Below are 20079 nucleotides of genomic sequence, written 5' to 3'. Positions count from 1 at the left end.
TACAGGTGTGTGCCACCATGCCCGGCTAATTTTTTTTTTGTATTTTTAGTAGTCGGGGAGTTTTATCATGTTGGCCAGGCTGGTCTCGAACTCCTAATCTCAGGTGAACTGCCCGCCTCAGCCTCCCAAAGTGCTGAGATGGCAGGTGTGAGCCACCACACCTGGCTCGTATTTAAATTAATTATATCACAACAAGATCTGCTAGTTCATACTCAGAGAGAGGGTATATATTTTGAGCTATGATGGTTCAAAATAGTTAAGAATATATTTATAATTTAACTTCTCACTAATATCACTGAAATATATAGCACTTCTATTAAGGTGAGAAAGAAAGAAATCCAAGGCAGTGACAGGAAAGCATGACAGTGACCTAATTGTCTAAAGCAAATATAATTTATTTTTATTTTACCTGATTCTGGGTCAGAAACCAGGTTGAGGATTTTTCCAGGTTCTGAGTCAATATTGAAACAAATGTTCTTTTGGCTTTTTGGTAGATAAATGATGAAATGTGGGTCATTTTCAACTGGAAAATATACAAAGAAAATGTAAACAAAATCATTAAAAGGAAGATGATTTTGAGCACTATATCATTCCTGAACATCTTTAATTTAATCAGAACAAATATTTATTGTGCTTCTCCTTTATGCTCGGTATTCCTCCAGGCCTCGGGGAGCCAGTTGTTCATACTCCATTGTCCCTCTGTCATGGAGCACTTCCTCATAAACGTGAAGTGACTTGACCCTCATTTTAGGAAAGTTGTTGGTGGCAGTATGAATAAAAGCTTGCAGAGGAGTTACGGGAAGTTCGTGCAGTGGCTAAACCTGTCACTCAGGCCAGAAATGTTCAGTTCACACCTCCAGGTTCATGCTCTGCAGTCCACAAATACGTGGTTAGTTGATTTTTATTGGAGCCGGACACTACAGGGCATTGTAAAAACACAGAACAGGCCAGGTGCGGTGGCTCATGCCTGTAATCCCAGCACTTTGGGAGGCCGAGGTGGGTGAATCACGAGGTCAGGCATTCAAGACCAGCCTGGCCAGCATAGTGAAACCCCGTCTCTACTAAAAATACAAAAAATTAGCCGGGTATGGTGGTGGGCACCTGCAATCCCAGCTACTCGGGAGGCTGAGGCAGGAGAATTGCTTGAACCTGGGAGGCGGAGGTTGCAGTGAGCCGAGATGGCGCCACTGCACTCCAAGCCGGGTGACAGTGCAAGACTCTGTCTCAAAAATAAATAAATAAATAATAAAATAAAATAAAAAACACACACAACAAAGGCTCTTTTAAAAATAATCTTGGCCAGGCCTGGTGGCTCACTCCTGTAATCCCAGCACTTTGAGATGCCCAGGTGAATGGATCACCTGAGGTCGGGAGTTCGAGACCAACCTGACCAACATGGAGAACACCCATCGCTGCTAAAAAATTAAAAAAAAAAAATTGGCCAGGTGTAGTGGCGGGCACCTGTAATCCCAGCTACTCGGGAGCTGAGGCAGGAGAATTGCTTGAACCCGGGAGGCGGAGGTTGTAGTGAGCCGAGATTGAGTCATTGCACTCTAGCCTGGGCAACAAGAGCGAAACTCCGTCTCAAAAATAAAAATTAAAAGGAACCCTTAAACAATCATTATATTATGATATCCTCTTTCTTCCTCTACACAAATATGGTAGTTTGAAATATTCTGTTTGAAGAAAATAGCTTTTATTAAAGACAACGATTGGTTTTGCCATTTAATTAACTCAAATCCCACCAATCAGACCTCCTGATAAGCAATAGTGAATCAGTGCTGCCATACTGAGTTGATAGAATTCAAGACAACAGAAATGAAGCATCATGGTTAAATGGGTCAGTCCAGCCTGAAATTTTGATCAGGCTGAAAGTAGATCGAGGACCTCCATGACTAATGTTATAGATTCCTAGCACCTGAGGTTTATGGGCAGAACACTGGTCAGTGATAACTGAGCTTCTACTAGGAAAGAGAAACTTGTATCCACCCTGCAGGGAGGGTATTATCATTCCCGTTTTAGTGGTGGGCTGCTTGAGCCCTAGAGGGATTTCAGTGTATAACCAAGGTCATGGGGCAGATGTATCTCCAGGACTGTCTGACTTTGAAGTCCTCATCCTTTGTACTGCATCCTACAACAGAGATGAGAAACTTGGAAGAAGCACTACAGTCTTAACTGGGAAGAATATTTAAAGGTAAATTAACTTGGTCTCAACAATTTTCTCCAAAAGTTTTATTTCACAAAGCCACAGTTTAAGCAGCTCACTCCCTGGGCATCACGGTAGTGTCTGGCTCTCAGAAACCGCTGGTTGGAAAGGTACAGTAAAAGCAACTGCTCCTCCAGCGTGGTCAACTTCTGCACGGATTCCCCACTCGTGCGTGGCAGCGGACATTTGCCACTGTTAACTGAGACTCCTGCATGGTCCCTCGTGGGACTCCCACCCCCACAGAGCTGGGGTAGGAGAGGGGAGTGTTGTACAAAGCACTACCAGCAATGGAGGGTGAAGGAGCAAGTTACTTGTGGCCTAGAAATCATTTTAGAGATAAGCCCTAAGGGTGAGATGAAGTTACTATTTTATCATCCTATTTTATCTTATCGTATTTTATTTTGAGACAGAGTCTTGCTCTGTCGCCCAGGCTGGAGTGCAGTGGCACGATCTCAGCTCACTACAACCTCCACCTCCCAGGTGCAAGCAATTCTCCTGCCTCAGCCTCCCGAGTAGCTGGGATTACAGGCACCTGCCACCACGCCCAGCTAATTTTTGTATTTTTAGTACAGACAGGGTTGGCCAGGCTGGATTCGAACTCCTGACCTCAAGTGATCTGCTCTCCTCAGCCTCCCAAAGTGCTGGGATTACAGGCGTGAGCCACCATGCCAGGTCTCTATTTTATTTTTTGAGACAGGGTCTCCCTCCCTCTGTCACCCAGGCTGGAATGTAGTGGTGAAATAATAGCTCACTGCAATGTGTTGAACTTCTGGGCTCAGGCAATCCTCCCACCTCAACCTCTTGAGTAGCTGGGACTACAGGTGCACCACTATGCCTGGCTAATTTTTTGAAAAGGGTTTTTTTTTTTTTTGCTGGTCTCAAACTCCTGGCCTCAAGCAATCCTCTCCCACCTGAGCCTCCAAAAGTGCTGGGATTACAGGTGTGAGCCATGTGCCTTGCCTGAAATAACATTAAATGTCCATTCAAAGCCCTTGCTAAGTTTTCTCTGCTACAACATGATATTTGGTATGTGCTAGGCATACAACCTTGAGAACCAGCTTTGAGGCTTTCTTGATGGAAAGGTCTATATTCCAGGCAGTCAAGAAAGCTGCACAGTTCTACGACCAGCAGGAACCACCCTTCTAAATTTCAAACACTCAAGTCAAGCTGGGACTTTGCAGCTTCCGATGTGCTCTGTCTCTGAGTGTTGAAATTTACTTTTTTTCTAATAAAAAGAAAAGTAAGGGAAGAAAAGCTGCACACAGGTTTTCTAGATGAACTAGCTAATTGCCAGCAGCTGTGATCTCTGTGGGTGAAGGCTGCAATGCAAGGAGCTGGAAACAGGAGAGGAGACACTGTCCCTCCCATTTCCCCGGGGCAGCTCCCCTCTCACATGCTGTGGGAGAAGATGCCAGAGAGGTTGCCAATAGAAAGGCAAAGAAATTGACAATGGAAGGCAAAGAAATCTGCGATTACACAAGGAAGCCACAGCCACCAAAACTCTCACAAAGAAATACATTTTCCTGGCTTTTAGATGACCACAGCTACTACCCAAACCTCCCACTGAAACTGTTTGCAGAAAGGTTTCTTTAAAGACTGAACACAACTAGGATTCTGTAAATACATGATTTAAAACAAACAAAATAAGGTGTATTTCTATAGAAAAACACGTGATCTGCCTGCCTTGGCCTCCCAAAGTGCTGGGATTACAGGCGTGAGCCACTGCACCCAGCCTCATTCACACAATGCTTCCCAGGATTATGGTCGGCTGAGTTCTGGGACACGCAAGCAGTGTAGAAGCTTTACCTCTCATCACATGTGGGGGTGGCGTGGACTCCAGCACCTGAGCTCCTTGTGCCAGCATGGAGATTACGGGTGTTGGTGAAGGATTGGCCCAAGACGGGATGGAATCTGGAGCCACTTTGCTGCCGTAATACAGGGCCCCTGGGTAGAAAAACCTGCATCTGTTAGTTTCTAGGTTTACGTTTCCACGGAAATTGCTCACCATGTCAAGAATCTGTTTTATGCACCCCCAGATGTTGTCAGCTTAGGTTTTTCTCCTCTATTTTTATGCCAGAGTTCTCTCTTGTCGGGCTCCCTCTGGCATGTTGCTGAGGGAGGGGGCCAGTGATACGGTTCTTTCTGGAGTCTGGAACCTGAGCAAGGGTGGCCGTGGGAGGAACCACTTTATAGGGCTGGGGAAGGGCCCGGTGACTCCAGTGCAGGCTGGGGAGCTAAGTCTGGGAGAAGGCCCAGGTTACCGTGGCATCTTCCTGGCTCCCTCCCTATTCGCTCACAAACAAGCCGAGCAGGTTAGTTTCCCAGAGAGGTTTCCTTCCTGGTGAGAGAGATTTCGCATGACAACAAAAGACACTTTTTGCTTTCCGATAGCCAGGCTAGCTCTCTGTGAGAAAGCCATGCCTAGAAACTAATCCAGGGTTCATTTGTCCCTAGATCTATTTAGCTGTGAGTCTACAGGTAGTTGTCATGGGAACATTACAAGTCAGAGTTCCCCGAATCACGGACCAGTGCAGTAAACTTGGTGTCATGCTTGAACGAAATTAAAAATGCACAAAATCCTTCCATTGTGTGCAAAGCATTCTTAAGAATATATTTCACAGAAATCCAAATACCGCATGTTCTCACTTACCTTGGGTACTACATTGAGAAGTCAATACTGGGTACTACACGGACTAAAGATGGAAAGAATAGACACTGGGGACTTCTAGAGGAGAGAGGGAGGGAAAGGGGAGGTCGGGGGGAGGGTTGAAAAACTACTGAGTACCATGGTCGCTACCTGGGTGACACGATCATTTGTACCCAAGCCTCAGTAACATGCAATATATCCAAGTAACTTGCACATTTAGCCCCTGAATCTATTATATATCATATATTATAGGTAGTATATCATTATACATATATAATATATATAATTATATTATATATAATTATATATAATATAATTGCCATTATATTATATATAATTAGATATCTATAGCTATAATATATTATATATAATTATATATCTGTAGCTATAATATATTACATATAATTATATATCTGTAGCTATAATATATTATATAGAATTATATATCTGTAGCTATAATATATTATATAGAATTATATATATTATATATAGGATACTAATAATTATATATTATCTATAATGTATAATTACGTGTGTGTATGTATATAGCATATATGTGTATATGTTTCAGTAGGACCAGTCCCCAAGAAAGAGAAGAGAAAGAGATGTATAAGCCTGAGGTCTCCTAGCCCTGGGTGCGTGCACCCTCCAGGGTGCCTGGAGACTTTCTGCAGGACTCAGAGAGCATGGACTGTTTGAAAGGCAATTTCTAGAGTCTCAGTTTAGACATAGACTCTTTCCTAAAGAAACCCTTTTCTCCCAGTTTACAAGCAGAAGGCCTGCTCTTCCCCACTCCCCTCCCGAAAAAGTCCTCCAAGAACCAAAACATCCATTGGAATATTGATGTAGGGCGAAAAACCTGATTCCAATGATCGGGAGCGAATGCTTGTATAAGCCACAGGGCTTCCAATTCTTTGCTTTCAACAAAATTGAGGAAGGGCTCACGTTGTCAGCTGATAAATTATACAAGATTTTTTGGACACTAGGTCCGTATGCATGTTTTGGCATATAAATTTCAAAGAGTTCAGATAAGCGAGTAACTGTACCAACCAATATTTATCGGGACTTCTGCCCATACAAGTTCTCTTAGAAGTAGAATTGATGCTGAATCCTGTCTCTTTCAATCCATTCATAAATAATACTTATCCATGAATACATGAAAAACACCCAGTCACATTTTTCCCAGTAAGAGATTATAGATTATTTCCACTCCAATTTTACTTCTTACGTGTAATCAAATTTATAATTTATTTATATTATTTTGCTCACTTGGTTACTAGTAGTAATATTAATCAGACCCAGTTCAGAAGAGAATTTTGAATACTCAGAATCTTATGGTTATGATTTTTAAATTAAATTTTTAATTAAAATTAAAATTTATAACATTTTTTTCTTATAGATAAGTGAGGTGATTACTAAAAGAAGCGTAAAAATATATTACAATAGGATATAGTTCTGCTGGGCAAGTGGAGTGGAAATACAAGTTCAACTAGAAAAAAGAATAATGTAAAACTTCCAAAAAAAATTTTTTTTTTCGAGACAAGGTCTTATTCTGTCACTCAGGCTAGAGTGCAGTGGCATAATTGGCTCACTGCAACGGTCACCTCCCAGGCTCAAGCAATCCTCCCACCTCAGCCTCCTGAGTACTTGGGACTATGGACACGTGCCACCATGCCTGGCTAATTTTAGTATTTTTTTCTAAAGATGGGGTTTTGCCACGTTGACCAGGCTGGTCTCATATTCATAGGCTCAAGTGATTAACCCACTCCAGCCTCCCAAAGTGCTGGGATTATAGGCATGAGCCACCATGTCTGGCCAGCTTCTAATAATTGTAATACAGGAAATGCTTATGTATTTTTAAAAAATGAATGATAGTAACCAATTAGGTATTCTGTTTCATTAGATGTATTGAAAACAGTGATGTGGTCGGGCACGGTGGTTCACGCCTGTAACCCCAGCACTTTGGGAGGCCAAAGCAGGTGGATCGCCTGAGGTCAGGAGTTCGAGACCAGCCTGGCCAACATGGTGAAAACCTGTCTCTACTAAAAATACAAAAAATTAGCCGGGCATGGTGGCACATGCCTGTAATCCCAGCTACTTGGGAGGCTGAAGTCGGAGAATTGCTTGAACCTGGGAGGCTGAGGTTGCAGTGAGCCAAGATTATGCCATTGTGCTCCAGCCTGGGCAACAGAGCAAGACTCTGTCTCAAAAAAAAAAAAAAAAAAAAAGAAAGAAAAAAGAAAAAGAAAAAAAGAAAAAAAACAGAAAAAAACAGAAAACAGTGATGTAACAGTTTTATTTTAAAAGGTCAATATTTATAAAATACTGTAATTATGTTAGTTGCATATAGAAATTATATTTGTTGCCCAGGAGTTGGAGGCTGCAGTGAGATGTGATGGTACCCAGGCTGGAGTGCAGTGGTCCTCCTGGGCTCGAGAGATCCTCCTGCCTCAGCTTCCCAAACAGGTGATATTACAGGTGCCCACCATCACACCCAGCTAGTTAAAATTTTTTTTTCTTTAGAGATGGGGTCTCGCTATGTTGCCCAGGCTAAGATAAAAAATTTCAAATATTGATGTCAAAAATGTTGGAAGGGTATGCAGGTTTTCAAAAGTTCCTTTGGGAAACATGGGAGCAAAAGGGTCAATGACCACAGCAATAATCCATCCTCCTCCCAGCTGGCAGGAAGAGCTTGGGCACAGGAGGGCCCAGGGCTGGGTGCAAGAGGTGGGCTGGAGTGGGAGAGAGCGGAGGCACTAGGACTTCCCCCCAGGGCAAGAGAGCTGCCTGGCCACTAGTCCTCACAGGTGCAGCTCTGACCTGAGCAGCAGGAGGGATCCTGGGGCGGGGCGTCCGCCAGCATGCGCTCGTCCCCAGCCTCGTTCTCGATCACCAGCGAGGTCAGCGGGGTCACAATGTGGTGGTCTAGAGACATCTGCAGGATCGATCTTGTAATTCTTCTCTTGGCGGCAGCTGTAGGAGCCAGGCTTCTGCATTCAAGAAGTAGAGGTGTTATTGAGCATGGCTGCATTGGAGTGGGACCCCAAGTCAGCTCCCCGCCCCTGCACCCCACCGCTGCTGGGGTCCAACCTGGGGGTGGGGCAGGACCGCAAAGTAACTGGGAAACAGAACTAACTCACTGGCTTCAAGAAGCTGAGTATTTTATCTAGCTAAGTCTCCAGGCATTATTTATTTACTTATTTATTATTATTATTATTTTCGAGACAAGGTCTCGCCCTGTTGCCCAGGCTGGAGTGCAGTGGCACAATCACGGTTCCCTGCAGCCTCAGCTTCCCTGGCTCAAGCGATCCTCCTCCCTCAGCCTCCTGAGTAGCTGGGACTACAGGTGCATGCCACCACACCCAGCTAATTTTTATATTTTTTGTAAAGATGGGCTTTTGCCATGTTGCCCAGGCTGGTATCAAACTCCTGGACTCAAGCAATCCACCCTCCTTGGGAGCCACGTCTGGCTCCCAAGGCTTTTTTTTTTTTTTTTAACTTTATATTTTAGAGCAGTTTTAGGTTCGCAGTAAAATTATGCAGAAGGTATCAAGATTTTCTATGTGCCCACTGCATACACACGGTCCCCCATATACACGGCCTTCCCCACTGTCAGCATCCATCCCACATCAGAGTGGTGCATTTGTTACAAGGGAAGAAGCTGACACATCATTATCACGCAGAGTCCACAGCTAACGTGGCTGATCCTTGGTGTTGTACATTCTATGGGTTTGGTTAAATGCATAATGACAGGTGTCCACCTTTGGAGTATCATATAGGGTATTTTCACTGCCCTAAAAATGCTCTGTGCTCCACCTACTCCCCTCTCTCCCACACTCCAACCTTTAGCAACTGCTGATCTTTTTATAGGAATTGTTTTAAAATCAATATTTAACGTCTACCACAATTTGCTATATGCCTGTAATGTGCTTCTGTCAGACAGGGAGTTATTTCTCTTTTACTTCACAGTCATAGTTTACAGCCTTACGTATTTCTTCTAATCTTATCAACATCAGGGATTTTCTCTATGAGTTCAGTCATACAACAGCATTTCATTTTCCCAGCCTCATTTAGACCCTGTTCCATCTTCCTGCAACTCCTATCTAATAGATGGAATGAGGCTTGGGAATGGGAACTTTTATCAAACACCTCTGTGTAATTTTGATGCAGGTAGTCAAAGAACCATCCATTGCTCTAGGGACATAGTTTTCAGGTTGGAGAGTTGAGATGCAGCTCGGCTGAGAAGCCAGAGGGGACACGGATGAGCATGGGGGAGCCTTTCCTTAGGGAACATCATAATCACATAATCATTAAATTCTCTTTGGACAAGAATCCATTTTCAAGAGTAAATGCAAATACATGACTGACACATGAAGCAACCAGAGGGGACACAGATGAGCGTGGGGGAGCCCTTCCTTAGGGAACATCATAATCCTTAGTAATCATCAATTTCTTTTTGGACAAGAAGCCATTTTCAAGAATGCAGGGCTGGGCACGGTGGTTCACGCCTGTAATCCCAGCACATTGGGAGGCTGAGGCGGGCGGATCATGAGGTCAGGATCTCTTGGCAGCAGCTGTAGGAGCCAGTAAATGCAAATCCACGCCTGATACATGAAGCAACATGGGTGAATCTCACCAACATCATATTGAGTGAAAGAAGCCAGGAGCAGAGGAATACAGATTGCTTGATTTTGTGAAATTTAGGATCAGGCAAAACTGATGATCACAGACATTGAAAGAGTGGATTCCACTGGAGGAGGGGGGTGGGTGTTGAGGGAGGGGAACAAGGGAACCTACCTCTGGATCTGGGTGGTGATTACATGGATGATAGATATAAAAATCCATTGAATGGTGCACTTAAAATTAATGCATTTTGGCTGGGCACAGTGGCTCATGCCTGTAATCCCAGCACTTTGGGAGGCTGAGGTGGGCAGATTACGAGGTCAGGAGATCGAGACCATCCTGGCTAATATGGTGAAACCCCGTCTCTACTGAAAATACAAAAAAATTAGCTGGGCATGGTGACACACGCCTGTAATCCCAGCTACTTGGGAGGCTGAGGCAGGAGAATGGCGTGAACTCGGGAGGCGGAGCTTGCAGTGAGCCGAGATCGCACCACTGCACTCCAGCCTGGGTGATAGAGCAAGACTCTCTCAAAAATATAAAAATAAATAAATAAATAAATAAAATAAAAATTAATGCCTTTTGCACATGTTACTGTATGTTATACCTCAATAAAGAAGAAAAAGAGTGAACCCAGCTTTCTCTAAAGTGTTCAGAACTAGTGGAGGATAATAATTCAAGCCTGTGCTAATTTGCTATCTTTCTCGCTTCCAAACTCTTTTTGTGTATGAATGCATATATTCATGGTGGACATTTCAGTTCTGCAGATCCCGTGGTGTGGGTACTCTTCTCTTCTTACCGTTCAGCTAGCAGTTGGTTGATGGTTAGATAGGCCCACAGTTTCCTGGTGAAATCGGGATCTGCATGCTTGTCTTTCGATAGAAAATCCTGCAAGTCATCCATCTGGGCCAGGGTCTCCAGGACTAACTGCGTGTTAGCCTAGATGATGGAAAGTTCAGTTGAGAGATACCAGGTAATTATAGTTAATCAATTCACATGTTTAGTACCTGCTGCGAATGAAGGGGAATAAAAAAGAAATGGAAGACAAAGCCTACTGAGGAAGGAAATGCATTTCTGTGCTTGGGATTGGGCTTGGGTGAAAGGGTAGGGATTTGTGGAATAGTGGGGAAGATGGCAGAGATATTCTCCTGTCTTCTCCATCACTGATTGCTTCTGTTCTACACCCATGATTTCCGGCAGGCAGAGCTGACGTTCAAGAGGGACTGTGTCTAGGGGGCCAATTAGTAGACAGAATAGGCAGATAAGTGGAAGTACCGAAGTCGCCGTGATAATGCTCTCTAGTTGATCCAATTTAGCAGGGTCAAATTTTCCTGCCACCACAATCTCTGAACCTCCAAAGTAGTTATGGAAATTGTTTTGAGTGACGTCCGTGACTGACGTATGGGGATAGTTGAACTGAACATTCCGGAGCAATGGAGTGGAGACCTGGTTGTAGAATTTCTACAATTCACAAAGACAGAGAGAGAGAAATTATGTTCATACTGCTTTGTAGATCTAAAGCATCTTATTTTATTTTATATTATATTTTATTTATTTATTTTGAGATGATGTCTCACTCTGTTGCCCAGGCTGGAGTGCAGTGGTGCGATCTCATCTTACTGCAACCTCTGCCTCCCAGGTTCAAGCAAGTCTCCCGCCTCAGCCCCCCGAGTAGCTGGGATTACGGGCACTTGCCACCAAGCCCGGCTAATTTTTGTATTTTTAGTAGAGACGGGTTTTCACCATCTTGGCCAGGCTGGTCTTGAACTTCTGGTCTTGTGATCTGCCTGCCTCGGCCTCCCAAAGTGCTGGGATTACAGGGATTACGTGCCCAGCTGATCTAAAACATTTTACTCTGAGATTCTTCAAAGGATCAGCAGATACCTCTTAATTTATTCACATGGGATGTCTGGGACAAAGGGAAATGCTCATAATTATCAGATTAAAAACAGAGAGAAGACAAGGACTTGTTGAGAACATTACCTTTGATTTAAGAGCCTGGCATTTTTTTCCCTTTCTGTTATGGTCAGCATGAAAAACTGTTGGACAAACTTATGATAAAAGTCAGCAAGAGGTCGGGCATTGTGGCTCGACCTGTAATCCCAGCACTTTGGGAGGCCAAGGCGGGGGGGGATCACCTGAGGTCAGGAGTTCGAGACCAGCCTGGCCAACATGGTAAACCCCATCTCTTCTAAAAATACAAAAATTAGCCAGGCGTGGTGGAGCATGCCTGCAATCTTGACTACTCAGGAGACTGAGGTGCAAAAATCGCCTGAACCCAGGAGGCGGAGGTTGCAGTGAGCCGAGATCACACCACTGCTCTCCAGACTGGGTGACAAAGCAAGATTCTATCTCAGAAAATAATAATAATAATTAAATTTTTTAAAAAGTCAGCTGGATTAATATTCCCCAAATCAGAATCTTATCTCTTACTTGTTCCCAAATTTAAATACGATGCCTGGTACTGACACAGGGCGGGGAAAGACATGTTCCTTCCTTACGTCATCTTCTCATCTATTTAGTCAAAACAAACCAATAGTTTGTTTTTTTCAATATATGTATTTTAATTTTAAAAAAATCTATTTTTTGAACAGATGGATCTCACTATGTTGCCCAGGCTGGTCTTAAACCTCTGGGCTCAAGTGATCCTCCCACCTTGGCCTCCAAAGTGCTGGGATTACAGGCATGAGCCACCGCACTCAGCCTCTATCTTAATACTGAAGAAAATTTACATTGTGAAAAATTGATACCAAGGTGCCAATGCGTGTTAAAGAGAAAATGGTTGGCCATGATGACAAGAAGACCAATTGCTAGTGGGGCGGGAGAGCTACAAGGAGCTTGGATGATGCTCAGAAGACCTTTTTGTTCAGGGGGTAGGAAAGCCGTTCCCATCACCCACCTGCCTCATACCTCACTGTTACTGCAGAAATATGAGGGTGAGGGGAAACGTGTGAGAAAGGAACTGAGCACTTTCCTGATCCTTCCAACCAAATATGGCTGAGATCATGACCATTCTGAGTTAAGTTCAGTGATGCATCATACATGCATCAGATATGGGTAGTTAAATGATTTCCAGTGAATAATAAAAAAAGAACAGAAGAAAAACGTTACCTTAAGCTGGGAAGACGTGTCCTGGTTTCCATAAATCCTCTGTGCAATTCCACGGTTTTCATTGGAGAGTCTCTTCAAAAAATCATAGTCCACATCAAATCCCATGCCCAAACTGAACAAGGAGATATTGTCTTGGATATTCTCCTTCACATTTTTCTGAATTTTTGACAGTTTTAGTTCACCTAAAGTGGGCGATGACAGAAAGGAAAGGAATAAACAAGTAATGTCATAAAGTTTCTGGAAAATCCAGGGAGGGCAGTTTAGTAAAATTTGTTCAGATTAAAATTGCATTTATCCTTTGACCTAGTAACTCAGTTTCTAGGAGTTTTTCTTAGAGATGCACTCATACATGTTGAAATGAAGTGTGGCTTGCGTTGCATAGCAACATTATTGGGGAATTAGCAACATACTGGAAACAACATAAATATACACCAGTGAGGAGGCACTTGGTTAGATGATGGTATGCTCAAACCGTGAGATACTATGCAGTTACTAAAAAGGACACAGCAACTCTTTATACCAGACAATCTCAAGGACATGTTTAGAGTAGAAAAAAAAAACTAGGTCAATATCAGGGTACATAGGATGCATTTGCAGGCAAGCTTGTATAAATGTACACATGTGTATGTATGCACATACACATGCCTGTGTACAAACATGTATATATAGTATACAGGCATGCATAAACTATCTGTGGAAAGATACATAAGAAACTGGCAACCAGTGACTGATTCCAGGGACAGGAACTGAATGGTTGAGAAACAGGAGTGAGAAACCATGATTAAACCAAATTATGGTTTAACTTTTTTGTTTTTGTTTTTGTTTTTGAGACGGAGTCTCATGCTGTTGCCCAGGCTGGAGTGCAGTGGTGAGATCTTGGCTCACTGCAAGCTCCACCTCCCGAGTTCAAGCGGTTCTCCTATCTCAGCCTCACGAGTAGCTGGGATTACAGGCACACACCACCACGTCCGGCTAATTTTGTATTTTTAGTAGAGATGGGGTTTCACCATGTTGGCCAGGCTGGTCTGGAACTACTGACCTTAGGTGCTCCACCCACCTCAGCCTCCCAAAGTGCTGGGATTACAGGTGTGAGCCACTGTGTTTAAAATATTTTAAACTATATTTCCTTTTCTACCTTATGATTTTATTTAAAACTTGAATTTTAAAAGTAATCATGAGAGAGAGAAAACCTTGGCTCTACAACAAATACGTAACAATGGCTCTTTCTAGTCTCATTATTAATAAGATGGTTGCTCTCTGGCTTTCTAAAGCTCTGGCTGTTACTGTATTGCCTCGTGCATTTTCATTCCATTTGGCTGTGTCAGGATGTATCAGACCCAGTCCTAGTCTGTATGATAGCACACTCAGACAACACGATCTGCCATTCACTATTACTGACAGTGGCCAGAATAAAGACACAAGTAAAACAAAGATAGCTGGGTGCAATGGCTCACACCTATAATCTCAACACTTTGGGAGACCAAGGTGGGAGGACTGCTTGAGCCCAGGAATTTGAGATCAGCTGAGCAACACAGTGAGACTTCGTCTCTCTCAAAAAAAAAAAAAAAAAAAAAAAAAGAGAAAAAGAAAAAAAAGAAATTAGCTGAGTGTGGTGGTGCACATACGTAGTCCCAGCCACTCAGGAGGCTGAGGTGGGAGGATCACTTGAGCACGGGAGGTTGAGGCTGCAGTGAGCTGTGTGCGCTCCACTGTACTCCCTCCTGGGTGACAGAACAAGACCCTGTCTCAAAAAATAAATAAAATCAAACAATGTAACAAAGATAAAAGTAAATAATAGAAGAAGGGAGGTGTTGCTGCCATTTTGTAGAAAGAAAAATGTTTAACTTCAAGGTTGTGTCAGAGAGCAGTCATTTCTCCAGCTGCAACTGGGAGAAGTGTGGAGAATAATAGGGAATATGCTACTGTGGCCTCCAAATGTACTGCTGGGAGGTCTGGGATCAATATTCATCATCCACCACCCCCATACACCATCTTCACATACCTCAAGTTGAGGAAATAAATGCATTTCCCTAGAATGCATCAGCAATCCTCACAACCTACTGTTAAAATTCAGACTCAGATTTCCGCATATTGTGGAGGTGGCACTGAGGCACTCAAGAGCGCCCTTGCTGAAAGTGTCTGAGCAGTAGCTTAGGGGGCGAGGGCTGCAGGATCAGAAGACCTCCTTTAGGAAGCATGGGTTTAAAATATTCTAGAAACTCAGGCAAATGCCATTAGAGTTCCCCTTTTAGGCAAACCACCATTCCAAGAAACAACAGTGAAAGTGTTTGTCGTGACCAAGTTGAAGTGACACTTGCCCACTGTTGGATCTCCATCAGAAACCAAAATGATCAGCGAGACGGAGTTGGGGTCCAACAGTCCCAAGTTATTGGCTTCATTCAAAATGAAGATTGCCCGCAGGAGTGCTTCGTTGATGTTTGTGCCTGTTGAAGTAGCATAATGAAACGTTGGGTATGCGTTCTCGCCACACACAGAAAACCCCATCCTGGATTCAGACTCGTATGTTGGTGGATCACTTATCCATCAGTTATTCCATGCCAAAATCATTTCCTTGCTTTCTGAGTGACACAAACTGTGCTCAAGCTGGTGGTCCCCCAGTGCAGTGAAAGATTCACTTGGAAGTAAACTATCCCCTTAGAGATGAATTAGCCCTTTCAAAGCACAGACTGTTAGTTTGTTAAACACCAGGTTAAAGTATCCAAATCAGCCTTGCCAAGACACTCTGAAGACAGTAACATTTTATGCTTTATGCAGGCAATAAAGAAGTCCAGTGTCACTGAATCTTTTTCTGAGAGAGATTAAAATGGTTCAAAGCTTGTGTGGGCTGGATTACAAATTCTACTTTCACTACAAACTTAGCATTCATCCATTACCAATACATGTATTATTTGAGGCAGGCTCTTGAAGGCTGGGGAAGGACTACCGTGATGGGAATAATGCTTCTTAAGTGAACCATGATTTGAACCCAAAAGAAGTGTCTCCTTGGGCTTTAGCCCAACACACTCACCTCCACTGGGCTGGATTTTCTCAATATACCTCTTGGCATCTGAAACCTGTGTTTTGGTAGCTGAAATTAAATCATTTCTCCAAGTTCGAACGTTCTGGTTGAAGTCAATCACAGAGAAATGGTCTTCCGCTCTGAGGTCATCCAATATGGTCTTCATTGCCTCCACAGTCTATTTCAATAGAGAATAAAGATGGGTCCCATTACAGAAAATCTGAGCCTTGGAGGAACTAGGAAGACCAATCGTTGGTCCTGGTCATCTTTCAAGTTATTCTCAAGCTCAACTTCTTCCAGAAAACCTCTTGAGCCCATCTCGGTCAATGCAGACCTACCCCTTATTTATTCTGAGCATGTATCGTTGGCTTTTTGATACTCTTACTATCTTATTTTGCTAGGCACAACCAGTTTGACTAGACTTTATGTTAAGGATCACAAACTTCGAGTGCCACCTTTATGATGCCTGAAAATAAAATATATTTCTCAAGTCCATCTACTCACCCAGTCTCTTAAACTATTTCCTCATCGTTCTCTTTAAACCACTGCCATCACCCTCTTTCTCTAGCTTACGTGTGATTACTTTGATTCCATCTCCACTGAGAAACTGAAGGAGACAGAAGAACATTCCCACAGACTCCCACTACCATAAAATCCCAACTAGCGGTATTTGTACCCATACATTTTTCTTTCATACCTGACAACTAGCAGTATTTCTACCTAATGCAAACCCACCTACTCATGAACTAGATTTCATTCCCTCTCTTTGACTAAAGAACATGGTTCCAGCAATTGTCCTTTGCCTTCTCAATTTCCCTATTCTACTGGTACATTTCCATCAACATAAAAACATGTTATTTCTCATCCTTCTACAAACCTCATGTGCATCTACTTTCTTCATTTCTTAGCTTTCTTCTGCAATAAAATTCCCAGAGAGAATTGTCTAAACACACTGTCTCCAAATCTTCTCTTCCTATTCTCTCAGAAGCCCACTCCTTTGGTTTTCCTCCCTGTCACTCTACTGAAACTGCCCATGTCAAGGTCACCAATGATGCTAATGTCGCTAAATCCAAAGGTCCATCTTCATTTCTCATGCAACTCAACCTGTCACCAGCAGGTGCTCTCATCTCCCTCCTGAACACAAATTCCTCAATTGTCTTCTAGGGCCTCATTCTCTCTTGATTTGTCTCCCCCACTTACTAATTGTTTTTATTAGTCTCTATCACCAATTATCCTCTTCTTCCCAAATTCCCAATATTAGAATGCTCTGTTGTCTGTTCTTGGCTCCCTTGTCCATCTAATCCTTGGCATTCTCATCTAGTCCCAATGCTGCCAGTACCTTCTATATGCTGGTGAGTCCTAACCGTGTGTCTCCACATCTCACTGTTGAACACCAGGCTTGCGTGGCCAATGTGGGTATTTAATGAACATTTCAGACTTTGGATCCAAAAACAAACTGGGACATTCCCTGCAATGTCTGATTCCATCTCTGTCTTTGCCAACTCATGGATGGCCACTCCATCCTTCTAGTTGCTCAGGCTAAGTCCTGGGGCATCTTTCAGTTTTCTTTTCTTCCCTTGTCTCACAGCTAACCCTTCAGGATATACTGTTTACTCGACCTTCATGTGCAGTCTGATCATGACTGCACAGGCGTTCCATGAGCCACCTTGCCTCTTACTTCTCAGATCTCATCTCCCACTGCCCCTCTCTACTGGCGTCTCTCTCTGTACTTTGCACACTTTCGACTTAGAACCGTTGCATGGGCTGGTCATTGCATTTAATCCCCTTAGGTATCTGCATAACTCTCCCTTCACCTTCTCGGGGTCTCCTCAGTGGTCTTCTCCAGGAAACAAGCCTATTTAAAATTGCATTCCCCTGCAATTGCCACTCTTGATTTCTAACATACGCTTCTTTTTTTTTTTTTTTAATTTTTATCATAATGCTGCCATTGAACATACTTGTACATTTGTACTTGTATGTGTATTGTTTATTCTCTGTCCCCTCTCCCCCAGATGTAAGTTTTATAAGCACCCAGAGGGTAGGCATGCGTTTTTTTGCTTGGTTTCTGTTTTTATGCTTTGGGTCTGTTTTGCTCACGGATGAACTAAGTGCATGAATAGTAGGTGCTTTGTAAATATTTGTTGAATGAATGAATGATGGAAGGAAGCAGTGAATAAACTGTTGTATTAAAGCAGTTGTTCTCAACCAGAGGCAATTATTCCCCCCAGCGGACATTTGGCAATATCTGAAGTCATATTTGATTGTTATGATGCAGGGGATGTTGTGCTACTGAAATTTAGCAAATAGACCATAGACCATGCTGCTAAGTATCCTGCAATGCACCAGACAGCCCTCCCACAGCAAAGAATGACCCCATCCAAAATATTAATAGTCCCACTGCTGAGAAACCCTGCCTGGGAGTACAGACCCAGGCAGGCAGGGTCTGTAGAAAACAGGGACTTCTTCTCCTCCTCCTCCTCCTTCTTCTTCTTCCTCCTCTTCTTCCTCCTCCTCCTCCTCTTCTTCTTCTTCTTCTTCTTCTTCTTCTTCTTCTTCTTCTTCTTCTTCTTCTTCTTCTTCTTCTTCTTCTTCTTCTTCTTCTTCTTCTTCTTCCTCCTCCTCCTCCTCCTCCTCCTCTTCCTCTTCCTCCTCTTCTTCCTCTTCCTCCTCTTCCTCCTCCTCCTCCTTCTTCTTCTTCTTCTTTTTTTGAGATGGAGTTTCACTCTTATTGCCCAGGCTGGAGTGCAGTGGCACAATCTCTGCTCGCCGCAACCTCCGCCTCCTGGGTTCAAGCAATTCTGGCTCAGCCTCCCGAGTAGCTGGGATTACAGGCATGCGCCACCACACCCAGCTAATTTTTTTTTTTTTTTTTTTTTTTTTTTAGTAGAGACAGGGTTTCTCCATGTTGGTCAAGCTAGTCTCAAACTCCCAACCTCAGGTGATCCAACTCCCTTGGCCTCCCAAAGTGCTGGGATTATAGGCGTGAGCCACTGTGCCCGGCCAACAGGGACTTCTTTTAGGTTCCTTACAGATCTTAGGGTAGTAGTGAACTCTTGGGTGGTCAAAAATAGTTGCTCAATGAATGGTTAGTTGGTTGTTCAACTTGGTTGAATGGATGGATGGATTGATGGGTAAGTCAAACATTTCCTTGTTTGGTTTTTAGAATTGCATCCGTACATCTCACTTATCACTGAGTAAGCCTATATTGAGCTCTGAGCTGGAAAACATAGATGTGATAGCTTCCCTCAAGAAATTACAATATAATTAGAAATAATATGCTTATATTTATTCAATAGTTATATGTGGATAATGACAAGATATAATAAAACAGGTAGAAGAGCAAAAAGAATGTGACTGATCATTGAAAGAAGAGGTTATATAGAGATTACATTTTTCAAAGAGGTGAGTTTTGAGACAGTTTTTCAAGGAAATATTGGATACAGAGTGGAAAAGAGGAAGAGAAGGAAGAGGAAACAGGAAAGAGGAAGAAGAGAAGGAAGGGAATTTTACACTGGAGGAATGATTAGAAGATGGAGGTGTATGTGCTGTGAAATACAATAATCGCAAAATTTTAGAAAGAGTTTACACCGGCAGTCAGTAAGCACAGTCCCTGAGCTTCAGCCATAAGTAGGGAGGAGGGATAGAATGATTGCATTTTTAGGAGGGGATCAAAGAAGATAGTGAGTCCCCCCCACCACTGCAAACAAGGGGGTACTTACTTGTTTCATTTTAACTCCCCACATGGAGCCACTCACATCAATGACAAAGAGGATGTTTTTGGGAATTGGGTCCAGGTTGTCAGGAGCAAAGAAGTGGACAAAATATCCATTAAACACCTGAAAAATAGAACGTCTTTGTGAGTCAAATCATGATTCCTGTTTAGAAGGTAGGGAGATGGGGACCTGGGGACTCATCTACGGGGAGGAGGAGGTGGAGCTTGATGTGTATTTGCCTCCACATTTTCCTGCCTGCTCCCCCACCTCCTCTCCTGTGAGGGTCAAGACCTTCCAGCAAAGCATTCCACTGCACTCCCTGCCGCTCCACTCCACACGGCTCCACTCCATGCCGCTCCACTCCACACCACTCCACGCTGCTCCACTCACTCCACTACACACCACTCCATTCCACTCGACTCCTCTCCACTCCACTCCACACTGCTCCACTCCGTTCTACTCCTCTCCACTCCATGCGACACCACTCTACGCCACTTCACTCCACTTCACGCCATGCCACTCCACGCGACGCCAGGCCACTCCACTCCACGTGACGCCAGACCACTCCACTCCACACGATGCCACGCCACTCCACTCTACTCCACTCCACTCCATGCCACTCCACTCCATGCTGCTCCACTCCACTCCATGCCACTTCACTCCACTCCATGCCACGCCACTCCACTCCACTTCACTCCACTCCACGCCACTCCATGCCACTCCACTCCACGCCACTCCATTCCTCTCCACTCCATGTCAC

The 20079-nt window shown here is 43.6% G+C and overlaps 1 protein-coding gene across 1 annotated transcript in view; it reads right to left on the bottom strand.

Moving 5' to 3' along the window:
- Positions 1 to 20079, bottom strand: part of ITIH2 (inter-alpha-trypsin inhibitor heavy chain 2) — a 45819-nt gene that overhangs the window by 6081 nt on the left and 19659 nt on the right. The window contains exons 9-17 of the mRNA XM_050804642.1: positions 19326 to 19442; positions 15616 to 15784; positions 14906 to 15031; positions 12588 to 12769; positions 10752 to 10937; positions 10276 to 10415; positions 7674 to 7843; positions 4013 to 4150; positions 410 to 523 (exon numbers count right to left, since the gene is read on the bottom strand). Coding sequence (XP_050660599.1) covers positions 410 to 523; positions 4013 to 4150; positions 7674 to 7843; positions 10276 to 10415; positions 10752 to 10937; positions 12588 to 12769; positions 14906 to 15031; positions 15616 to 15784; positions 19326 to 19442 — 1342 coding nt within the window. The remainder of the gene's footprint in view (positions 1 to 409; positions 524 to 4012; positions 4151 to 7673; positions 7844 to 10275; positions 10416 to 10751; positions 10938 to 12587; positions 12770 to 14905; positions 15032 to 15615; positions 15785 to 19325; positions 19443 to 20079) is intronic.

The sequence above is a fragment of the Macaca thibetana genome, chromosome 9, assembly GCF_024542745.1.
Source record: "Macaca thibetana thibetana isolate TM-01 chromosome 9, ASM2454274v1, whole genome shotgun sequence".
Taxonomy (NCBI): Eukaryota; Metazoa; Chordata; class Mammalia; order Primates; family Cercopithecidae; genus Macaca; species Macaca thibetana.
The sequence above is the reverse complement of the archived record's forward strand: the minus strand, read 5'-3'. Positions and strand labels throughout refer to the sequence as shown.